The 12,558-nt window shown below is 30.7% G+C and overlaps 2 protein-coding genes across 2 annotated transcripts; both read right to left on the reverse strand.

Annotated features, from left to right (window-relative positions):
- Nucleotides 1-3,009: 3,009 nt before the first annotated feature.
- LOC105962903 (C2H2 and C2HC zinc fingers superfamily protein) lies at nt 3,010-3,502 on the reverse strand. The gene has a single exon (XM_012987250.2). It carries the CDS (start codon nt 3,500-3,502, stop codon nt 3,011-3,013), a length of 492 nt encoding a protein of 163 aa, XP_012842704.2. The 3' UTR covers nt 3,010.
- A 5,369-nt stretch (nt 3,503-8,871) lies between these two features.
- On the reverse strand, nt 8,872-10,018 carry LOC148768971 (transcriptional regulator SUPERMAN-like). Its single transcript, XM_088820386.1, has one exon. The coding sequence runs from the start codon at nt 9,786-9,788 to the stop codon at nt 9,042-9,044; it is 747 nt and encodes a 248-aa protein (XP_088676512.1). The 5' UTR covers nt 9,789-10,018; the 3' UTR covers nt 8,872-9,041.
- Between the last annotated feature and the right edge of the window lie 2,540 nt (nt 10,019-12,558).

A 12,558-nucleotide genomic window follows, 5' to 3' on the forward strand; every position in this document is an offset into this window, starting at 1 on the left:
ATAGTTACGACTATTCGAGTTGTTGAGTTAAATTATTAAGTGTATTTTATTAAAAAAAATTAATATTTATATATTTCGTATAAATTTGGTCCTTTGCCATTGCAAATTGCTAAATGCTAATCTCTTGCAATCAAGTCTTTTAAGTGAGATAATATTAATGATTAGTTAAGTAGTTAGGTGGTCATGTTCAAATACTAATTAGAGACTCTTAACTTTGTTTTTAAACATATTCATTAATCATGTTATGTAATAATGTTCATTCATTTCACCGATTTTTCGAAATAATTTTGTCCCAATTACACCTAATTGAGTGTGTTCTAAACAATATGTACATACATTTACACACACTTTACTTTACTCTTTAGTATGTGCAATGTGTGTTAGTGTTTGCGTCTAAGTTTGATTAACAGGTCAATTTCTTCACTAGTTATATACCTCGACTACAACATCATTTTTTGTTTCTTGTTGAATTATTAAAGGGATTTGATAAATACAGGACGTTTTTTAGTAAACGTTGGATATTTTATTAAATAAATTAAAATTTAGGACCAATTCTGTTTTTTCTGTAAAACCTTTATTTTTGCCAGAGTATCGTATTTATTAATCATTAAAACACGAGTTTATCAAATTTTAACATAATTCAGACTAGTATCCATCGAAGATGTATACGCTCATTTTTCTGGATTTGTAAAGCTTTCCTATGTCGAACTATTCCATCATTATTTTATGTGTTTTTAATCCTCAAATATCGGCAAAAACTCTTCACTCTAAGTAAAAAACTTTATATTTCATGACAAATCTATGAACAAATTATGAGTTTAGTGGTTTTCCCTCAATTTGATTCTAAAAGTTCAAAGACCTAGGTTAAATGTAGTAATTCAACACTAAATGTAATAAAAATATGAGAGTTAAGTGTAAGAATTTTATTTAGAACAATAAAGTTAGATGATAAATGCGTAGAATGAGATTAAAAGATAATTAAAATTGACATGCACTAATTAAAACTCGTCCTGTATTTATCATTTTAGAATATTAAATTAAGTGCACATTGGAAACTTTTTGGAGTCAACGGTCAACAAGCAAAGTAATGGGTTGTTGCCCAAACAAATTTGGTCTAAAATAGAATTGGATCAAGTTGGATTGGGAACTACAATTGGACTAGACCAAACATTATTGGGCCCAACCATGTTTTTAACCTTTTGCGGTGCATGTTTATTTGGGTACTAACACAAATATCGAAAAAAATGCAGAGTCAAATATTCCAAGTTCGAATTCCTCGATAACGTCTTTTAGGTCTAATTTATCACACATTGTGACTTATGTGTAATGTGAATTATATATTTCGTGTAATTTTTAGGTTATGGCACGAGAGAGTTTACCAAGTGCTCTTGGCACTTGCACATATATGGTTGACTGCGAGTTCATTTGTTATTAACAAAACAAAAAAAAAATCGGTTTTTGTCAGCTAAATTTAAAGTTGTACATTTTGGAAATATATTTTAATTTTCAAACTATTTGTGTAGAAGATTCTAATTTTCTAATAATTATATGAATTTAGATACCAATTTTCCCATTAAAAACTTCTGCAAAAATACCATGGACTAAATATTTTCCTAAAATGATAATTAAATGAAGGTATTTTTTAGTGACATGCATGACAAGGAACTCGTATCTATCTATGCTACACTGGGTGAAATACAGCTGGTAGATATTTACTATTTATATATACACAAACACACACACTCATATTGATGTGTGTAGATCAACAGTAAAAAATCACCCGATGTAGTCTTCGTGTAGCATGAAAATATGTGGTGTGTGTAGATCAACAGTAAAAAAACACCCAATGTAGTCTTCACCTGATGTAGCATAGAAATAACGGGAACCAACTTTGTGCTCCTATCAATGCAATCAATGCTAAGGTTATTATGCAAGGAAAGACTTAGAAAATATTGCACCCATTAATGTTGTCCATGTGCATATATAACACACGTGGGGTGTACACGTGTTTCTGAAAATCAGAGTACTCCGTCATAATTTCAATTTAATTGTTAAATGGAGCTAATTGCAAAGAAGATGTAAATGCACAAACAAGAAAGCACATTTAAAACAAAAAAAAAAAATCTTTTGATGCAATTCTAACCTTCATATTTTTCTTTCAAAAAATCGTAAATGATTTTGTGATCGGCACCCAGTGCTGGAGCCAACATAGGGTTAGGAGCCGTGACCTCCCAACATCTTTTAAATCTCTATTATATTAAAATATAAACATTTTGTATGTGTACAATAGAATTAACGGCTCCCTCAAATTTAAAATACTGGCTCCGCTGATGTATCGACTAAAAGTACAACGTATAAAAAATGAGCACATCCATCCATCACATTTTGATCACTTTATTCAAATATCAAATTAAAATACTTTCCCAACAAAATCACTCAAGAAGATAAGATGATAATAGCAAGAGGAATGCCGATTAAAAACATATCAAATTTATTCGTTTGCATTAATTCGTGAAACTAACTATTATAAGAAAAAAAAAGAAGGAAAGACGACAAAGAAAGGCTCGTCGCACCAAACATTGATGATAAATGCAGCTTCCCGGTTCGAGTTAATTAGTTTATAGAAAACGAAGAACGCCGTTAAAGATTCGTACGTGCGATTACTAAAAGATCAGAATTAATTAATTCACAAATAATACTTAATAGTACAATAGAACTAATTATGAAACAATAATGGGCTTCAAATTGTTCTTGTAATTACATAAAGTTGGGGAGAATAATTAATGATTAATAAAATTAACATGAACATCATGTTATAATAAAAATGCCAAATTTAATTGATGCACTTGTATATATATATTTATATATATAATAAAATTAGTCCCAATAAATTAATTAATATAATTAACCATCAATTATATATCCTTCATATAAATATAATAATAAACTCACTTTCTGTACACCATGGATATATGTGTATCTTGATCATCAATTAGGGTTTTGTGAAAGCCTAAAGGCGAAGCTCCAAATCCACGTCATCATCGTTTTCCTTGACTTCTCCACCTTCAACAGTTGTTGGTGTCGACAATCCGATCCTAAGGCTAAGATCCGCCACGTGTCCCACCCGATGATGATCGTAATTCTCCTGTCTCCGAAACGGCGGCAAATAATCCCCCGTCTGGAAATTAGGGTTTCGCGGCGGTGGAGGCAAGTACACTTGATACTGATGATGCGGAATATTCTCTTGGGGTTTACTAACGTTGCTCGGGGCGTTCGACGTAATTTCGTCGTCCCGATTCTTCTGCTTCGCCTTGGCCTTGTCTCTTCGATGGATGTTCATGTGGCCCCCCAGAGCTTGCGCGTTCGTGAAACCGCGCTTGCAGAACGTGCACTCGTAGGATCGGCCCACTCCGGCGCTATCTCCGGTGGAATTCTCCGGCCGGTGATCGGTTTCCAGCGGGACGAAATTATCGGAGGAGTTGCTGCTTTTTCCTGTCTCCATCTTTAGCAAAGAAAATGAAATGTGTGTTTAGTTTCTCTCTTAGGTTGAAGAAATGAAGTTTACAAGAGCAAGGTAGTATTTCTTGAGTGGGGGAATTAAATAATATTGGTTTTATAACTAGATAGTGAAAGGATTGAAGGAAAACAACAAATTATATATATATATATATATATATATATATATATATATATATATATATATATATATATATAGGTGTGTGTGTGTGTGTGATTTTTTTTTTCTTGGTCTTGATTATCTGGCCGGCTTGGAAAACATACTTCATTTGATTTCATCATCAGACAAAACACTAATCAAGGCAAATTATATGACTTAGTCTTGATCATATATATATATATATATATATATATATATATATATATATATATATATATATATATATATATATATATATATATATATATATATTAAAAAGAAATAAATATACTCCCTCCGTTCCTAATAGTATTTCGTGTTTTCTTTTACCTTTGTATAGATCTTAAGAAATTTAATAAATGTGTCTTGATTTTACGAAAAAATACATAAAAAGACCAAAATAACCTTTTAACGATTTAAAAGAAAGAAATAACGCTTAAAGTTAAATTAATAAGGTTAAAATAGGATAAAAAACAAATTTTTTTCTTACACATTTGAGCTTGGTTAGAAAGAAGGGTTTGATTGTGATTTGTGACACTAAGATCATTAACTTTAATCCCTTTTTTAGTCAAGTTCCTAGGATGTATTATTATCAATTTCGGGCAATTTATTTATTTATTTTAATAATACGGTTGTGAAATTATTTATCTCAGCCAACCTACACATTATTAAAAGATTACAGAAAAATTAAATGAGATACAAATTAAGAGGCCTCGTGTGCTCATTTAATTTATGCTATAATTATTTTGGTATATATATATATAGGCATATATACAAAGAAGCAATCTTCAAAAAAGGAAAATTAACCCTTTTTCTTTTATTGGGTTCAATTATAAGTTACATGCTCGTTTTGTTATCGATTGTATTGAATAGTCGATAATGACACTTTATACGAAATATATATGTTGAATGACCACTTCATTGAAAAAGCTTAGTAATTCGGTTGCTTGTGAGATTTACAAAAAAAAAAAAGAAAAATTCTTTTATATATGCAAGTTTACAAATTAATTTGTTCGACTTATTTAGAAAAAATAAAAAAATCGGCCATCAACGAGAGAATGCATGCGAAAAAAGAAAGATATATGTAAAACTTTGGTATTTTTTCGTTTTTACAAACATCGCCTATCAGAAACAAATCGACATAAATGTTACGTACTAAATTCCGTTTAGCCGGTTCAGTGAGGGACAAACAAAAACAGACGGCTAAATAACGCGTTTAAGGCTAACGACTAATTAATTACTAATTAGTACTGTACTTTTGACCCTGTCTTCCTGCTATGGATGGATGTAACTAATCTGTACTTGCAAGACGGCCATTTTATTTAAATTATTTATTTTGAAAATTAATTAATTATTAAAAAAAAAAAGAGTTAGTACATTGTTTGTTGAGACAGCGTTTCGGACAAATTAAAGTTGTAATTAAACATGATGAATTAATGAAAACAACATAAGTGGGAGTGGCTTCCTGAGCTGTATTTTTTTTTACAATATTTTTGGTGTTAATTAATTAATTTGATTGGGTTTTTGAGCAAATTAAACAATTACTAATAGTTTATTATACCAATGTTCACCTGGTGATATTAATTTGATACATTGTACTTAATATTGTGACAAAGAAAACCTTAATTATTATTATTTGGTAAGGGAATACGAAAATGGGTTCAGCTTATATCATGCACTCTTACTCTATCAACTAGGTTACCGTTTTATTTCCGGTAAACTGATAATTAATTTCTACATATTGCATTTTAAGTCTCGTATTGAGTGAGAATATACAAATATATATATATATTTGGGACCGTTTTAATATTTTATCAAAAATACTTTTAGAATTTTTTGGTTGCATTTGCATCGTGTTTGTTTAGGTTTTTTCAAAAAATAAAAAATTCAAAACAAGTTTAAAAGTTTTTCTCTCTTCCCGACATGGTATGATTGCTACTGTAAAAAAAAATTGACTGCAACAGTAAAAAAAAATGTCTTCGTTAAAAATCAAACAAACATCACTTTATTTTTTCAAATTCTTTTTCTAAAATACATTTAAACATGATTTGACTGCTACAATGTATTTCATTATCTTAATTGATAAACAAATATTACTTTCTTTTTTAAGCAAAATATATTTTTTCCAAAATAAAATAAAAATAACTCCGAAAACGATAGTCTATAACTCTTGAAAATGAAATTAATGTTTGGGCTTTATGGCAAAACTTTATTTTTATTATAGTTTACGGCCCAAAGGGGCCTGCAGAGTTTGATATATTGGGAATTTGCTAATAATAAATACATCAACTAGTACAATAATTGGATCCAACATTTTTAAATCAATGAATTATGAATTTCATGTGAAATATGATAAGTAATTATTAATTAACTATTAGAGCGGGGTATTTTCATCCATTTCAAATTAATAATTTTCATTTAAGGTTTCGACACAGTATTACGAAAAACAAATAAATATGCATGGATCGTAGGAAAAAAAAATTTGCAACGTGATTAAAATGCTTGTGCCGCTAGCAATGTTCTCTCCATTAAAACACGAGGGCTAATGACTGAAATAAGTTACGAGTAATTAGGGCGAAAATAGAAAATAATAACTAATACGTAGAACTTTAAAGCGATATATAATATGAAAAAAAAAAAAAAGAAGAAAGGGACAAGTATTTTGAAACGATTGGAGCATAAGATAACAATTGTTTTAGGAGAAACTTAAAAAATGTACGTGCTAGTTTTTATTTGCATTATCGACTTTAAAATTAGCGGGACAGGATTTAGGTAGTGGTTGCAAAAACTTTTAAAAAGTGATTGTCAGCTTTTTTCGACTCAAAGTCACTTTTGAATTGTTTGTAACTTTTGTTTCTACTTTTCTAAAAATAAGTTGCCTTTAGTTATAATATAAAAAGCATTTATGGGCCAAGTTCTCTTAAAATAAATTGTTGGAAATTGATTTTCACAAAAAAAATTGCAAAAAACTCCCAACTTTTAGTAAGCACTTATTATTAACTTACTCCCTCTGTTCCACAATAACTGTCTCTTTTTAAAAATATTTTTGTTCCATATTATCTGTCACTTAAGATTTCCAATACTGCATTAAATTTATTTTTCATGTTTTAACCTTATTAATGAAACTCTATTCATTAATTTTCTCTTATAAATCATTAAATAATAAAGGTTGTTTTAGTCATTTTTATATGATTTTTCTAAAATCAAGATATATTTATTGAGTTTCTTAATCTTTGTGAAAAGTGAAAAGTGACAATTATTTAGGAACGGAGGGAGTAACTCACTATTACAACTTCTGCTTTTCTAAAAGTTTTTCCAAACACCATCTTAATTGTTTCATTAATTAGTGCTAATGATACAATTAATCCTTACATGGTTTTGAGGGTATTTATTGTAGATAAGAATATTTCTATATATACATAGTAATTCAATTCAACAAGGACAATTGTTTGTCCAGCTCATGTTTTTGGTCAATTTGAATTGACAATTATGATTGACCACGAGGTACGTGCCCTGCAGTAAAAGGTGGGGACGTATCAAACACAAATCTATATCAAATTATTCATCATTATTTTAAAATATTAATTTAAATAAAAAAATCCATTTTTTGTTGATTTTTTTAATCACCCAGTTAAACCTTTATAGATTATTACAGTCGAAATTAACAAAATTCTATTAATTTGGAGAAATATTATATTATTACACTAATAATTTAATACGTTTTTATCGATCGGGGGCCGAAAAAAAAAATTAATTTATCGAGGTTCTACTGTAATTTGGTAGTTGCTAGTTGCTAATTTGGTAGGTTCTACTGTAATTAAAGAATTTTTCGTATATACTTGTCATATTGTTATTATTTAAATAAAAAAAAATAAAAAAAATCACTTCACTTGAAAACTCACAACTTTGACGGTTTAAGAAGTGTGAGAGATAGTAAGGGCATGTTTGGAAGGATTTGAATATAGAGAAAGCATATTTTTCCTAATTCGGAAAAAAAAAAAAAAAAAAAAAAAAAGGAGGGGGGGGGGGGGTGGGGGGGGGGGTCATGTTTGAGTTGTGAGTAATGCTTTTTGGAAGTGACCAAAAAGACGTAAATATCCCAATTAAGGAAACGTCATCATGGTATTTGACACCTGGACATTGTCGGGAACATGCAACACTCTTCAGTTTTGGGAAAACCCAACCTCTAGTGGACCCCACCTTATTTAACACCATTTTGTATGCATACGTCATCATTTCTCAACATATCTAGTACAATATTTTGTGTGTGTGTGTGTGTTTATAGAGACAGTATATATATATATACATACATGAACGATAGGGAAATCTATGTATCTACAGACTACAGGTATATATACATTTTAAACGTATTTTATGATTTTTTTTTTTTTTTTTTGTAAATTAGGGGGCACCATCGTCGGATAATTACGAACTCTCGATTATTTCTTACGTTTTATAATTATACTCTTACGGAGTTATGTGTAACGTAATCTTGAAGATTCCATGGAATATTCATTCTGAATTTCGAAATCTACCTTAGGGGTGCAAATGTAATATATATACTCGCATGGGGTAAATGTAGTATTTTATCTTACATCAGGAGGTTAGTCGTTATTTACTCATAGTTTGTTTGTTTAATAAAAAAGGAAATTTAAACATTTCATTCATTCGGTTAGGGTTTGTAACGGGTTGTTAGCTTTAGGGGTCGGGTATTTAATTTGTAATTACATATACCACAGATATTCGTAAGTTATTTAGTCTTACCTCGAAATGTTTCCGAAAGGGTTGCAGCGGATGTGAACGAAGATTGTTGTTTCATTGCAACGTCGTGGGAATTTTGCGGCAGAAATGAAAAAAAAAACTAACATAATTTAGATAGTTGTAAGGAATATATAGTATTAGTTCAAGTATATATATAAATGTGCAAAATGATATTACAATTTAAAAAATATAATATAAAAAAAGTAGCACAGTCGCAATGACGTACGTTCGACGATTCCTTACTAACGTCGCAAACACGGGTGCGTATAACCGTGTAAAGTGAAAGAATTATATGCACAACAAATATATTGGCAATAATAATGTAATAATATAGACATAATATAATGTTGGAATACAAGACCAACGTACGTAATTAGATAAACCTAGCTGCAGAAGTACACACACAAAATTAAATAGAACTACTAATACTTAATTAATCCTAACATATAGCAACATAAACCCAAAAAAAAAAAAAAAAAAAAAAAAAAACCCTGCTTTAATTTCTTGCAAACATGACAGTTAATAATTAAAAACAAGAAATTAATTAATCAGTTAACAATGTCCCAATTCAAGACAATTAATTAACTATTTAGACACTAATTAGGCAATTATAGAACCTAATTAATTAAATGTAACCAAGTCGAAGCTCCAAATCAAGATCTTCCTTATTACACTGAGTTGATATCAGTCCAATCTCCAAATCCAATCTAACAAACTCACCTTTCTTGAAAACCCCACACCCTTTCTCACTCACAGACGAGTCGAACTTTTCGTTCCCAAAATACCCTTTATTCGAACTTTTTGTCTTTGTCAAATCATTTTTCTTTACCGGTGAGTAGTTAGGCGGGGGACAAAGTGGGGGCAATGTGGAAGCGAACTGAGGAAACCTCGTCAGAAGCGACGACAAAGGCGGCGGAGACGGTGGCGAAGACGGAAACAAACTAGGGTTGGAAGTAGGGTTAGGGTTTGAACTAGGGTTAGGGTTATGATTTAGGTTTAGCAGAGAGAATTGATTACCACCGCCGCCGTTGTTGTTGGAGTCCCTTGTCGGAGAATATTGCCGCAGTCGGGCTCGATCTCTGCGGTGGACGTTCATGTGGCCGCCGAGGGCTTGGGCGGATTTGAATTCCCTTTTGCAGAAGCTGCACGTGTAGCATCTCGGCGGCCATGAGAATCCTGCGGCGGCGGCGGCGGCGGAATCTCCGTCAGGTGAGAAACAAGTGGTGTGTTCGAAAGTATCCCATGAGGATGAAGACGAAGACGAACCCTTGTTGAGGTTGTAGTAGTCGTACGTTTGTTTCACGTTTCTGGTGATGTAATTCACGCGCTGCTGCTTTTTGCTGCTGCAGAAAGTTGTACTGTTCTTCTCCATTGTGTGTGTGTGTGTGTGTGTGTTTTGTGATTTTGAAAGTTGAAAGTGCTGAAACACAACACAACCAAGAGAGAGAGAGAGAGAGTACAAAGAAAGACTGAGGAGAGGAGGGATATATGTGATGATGATGATATAGAGCTGGGAATAGAGACAGGGTGTGTACTGTGTACTGTGTGTGTGTGTGAGAGAGAGAGAGAGAGAGAGAGAGAGAGAGAGAGAGAGAAGACTGATCAGTGAGGAGGGATTTATAGGTGATGATGATAAATATAGAGACATGGGAATAGGGTATGTATGTAGGGGTAGAAATTAGACGGATCGGATCATATTTAGCACTGTTGGGAAACAAATGCACTTTTTTTTTTTTCGGAAGAGAATAATTAATTCTAATTCCATTACAAAAAAAACGTGAAATCGAAATTTCAGAAATTGATATGATTTTTTTTTTAAAATATAATTTTTTTTTTATCAAAATTGATGAAATTCAGAAATTCGGTTTTTTTAGTCATGTAAAATATGAAATACAAAATAATAATGAAGTTTATTCTTTTAAAAAATAAAAATGGAATTTTTCATGTTCGAATTTTTAAATTCGGTCAAAAATTATATATATTTCTAAGACAATTCACAAAACTCGTAACTTCTGGAATTATGAACGATTACAAAAATTGTTCCAAAATCGAAAATATTCGTATTGAATCCGACATAATTCGAAAACTTTGTTCTAGTTTTCGTATTGGAATCCAATATCTAGTCAAATTTCGTTCCAAAACAATTTAGAAAAAAATCAAAACTTCTAGAATTATGATTATTAACAAATATTGTTACGAAAACAAAAATATACGTATTGAAATCGACAGAATTCAAAAATGTCTTTTCCATTTTTCTCACTCTAGTGAGAGATGGTAGAGAGACAAAAGTTTAATTAATTAATTAAACAATTAATTAATAAAATAAAATAAAATAAAATAATTGGGAGATGCCATAAAATTCGAACCCATAAAATAATTGGTTGAAATTAAGGAGTGCGTGTTCCCTATGTTTGGCCACAACTTACTAATTGTAGACCCTCTTCCTTCCATTCTTGGAAACACATTCTTTATTCCTATTCACAATTCTTATGTCAATTTTTATCTCATTTATACATTAAAATAAATTGCATAAAATTAAATAAATACATATATATATATATATATTACATCACCAAATTTATTAGGTTGGGGCCCACAAAAATGTAAAATATTGTGGGTGGATTGGTCCAACTTGAATGATTAATAACCAACCATATTTGCTTTGTATGTATATTCACAGGTAGCAAATCAGAACTTCTTTGCTTGTTACAAAATATGTTAATTCATTATTGTCATTATTCAAAAAAAATATAGTACAAGAATATTTTGATTTTGTAGATATGTTGTAATAACTTTTAGCTATTTCATTGTCTATGAATTAACATAGATGTTGTAATAATTTGTTACTCACATATCAAACATTACTCAACTACAAGTTTGATTTGAGCTCGATTTGTAAGTCGTTTTTGTTTTATGATACTATTGATATTATAAGTACATTTTTTCATAAAAAAGTAGAATCTTTAAAGTATATACAAAACTTAAAATCAGATCGAAAATTGGGATCTAATATACAATTTAACTCTTTCCAAAGAAATCGTAAAAATTGGTTCCTCGAAATTAAAAAAAAAATGTTCCATAATCGAAAATATTCAGACAAAATCGGCGAAATTAAAAAAAAAAAAATCCAACTCCACACCTATTATAATAACGACATTTATAAGAATAAAAAATAAAAATAATCAATATTATTCCTGCAAGAATAATCCAAAAGCACACTGAAAATATTCCTTCATAGATCTCCCTCGTCATTAATTAAAAGTTAAATTTTAATTTATATTCGTCAGAACATATATCAATTACGTGAGCATCGCAATGATTACCATTTACCAGTCATTCATTCACTCTCCCACACATACCCAAAACATTAAATAAAATTGGCCAAATTTCACTATCACCCCTTGTACTTTGGATCGGTATCGCTTTACCCCCTTCTACTATCGATTATATCGATTTGACCACATCCACTTGAAAAATTGTCTCAATGTGGCCCTTATCCTTAATTTTCAGAAACTTGACCATCAGGGGCGGAACCAGGATTAGAAAGTAGGGGGGGCTGACTAAAATTTCGGGGTTCGGGGCAACGCCCCGAAAAAAATTTTAGGTTCGCAAAACATTGAAAAAATAGGTTTATACTGCGAAAAAAATTACGACACATATCTATAATATCATATATATCTATAATTTATATAAAATTACGGAGAATACACAAAAAATTTAAGATTAAGACACATATTTACAAAATCTTTGGGGGGGCCAAAAGTAATATTCAAAAAATATTAGGTCAAAATAGCTAAAAAATTTTTTTTTTTTTTTCTTGGGGGGTCAACTGCCCCCCCCTGCCCCCCCCTGGTACCGCCACTGTTGACCATAACACCGTTTGGTCTAAGGTCTAAAAATTACAAAAACGACACCCCTTCCAATTTAAGTAGTTATAAAAAAAAAACATTCTTTTTCTTTTTTGATTTTTGGTAGCTGCCATCGTGGACCATGCTGCGAAATTGGATTTTTGAGCCGCCATGTGATTCTTCCCCTTGTTTAGAATTTTTTTTTTATAATTATTTAAGTTAGGAGAAGTGGCATTTTTGTAATTTTCATACCTTAGACTAAACGGTGTTAAGGTCAAAGGTCTTAAAACTAAC

The sequence above is a fragment of the Erythranthe guttata genome, chromosome 7, assembly GCF_056151865.1.
Source record: "Erythranthe guttata isolate IM_541 chromosome 7, IM_541, whole genome shotgun sequence".
Classification (NCBI taxonomy): Eukaryota; Viridiplantae; Streptophyta; class Magnoliopsida; order Lamiales; family Phrymaceae; genus Erythranthe; species Erythranthe guttata.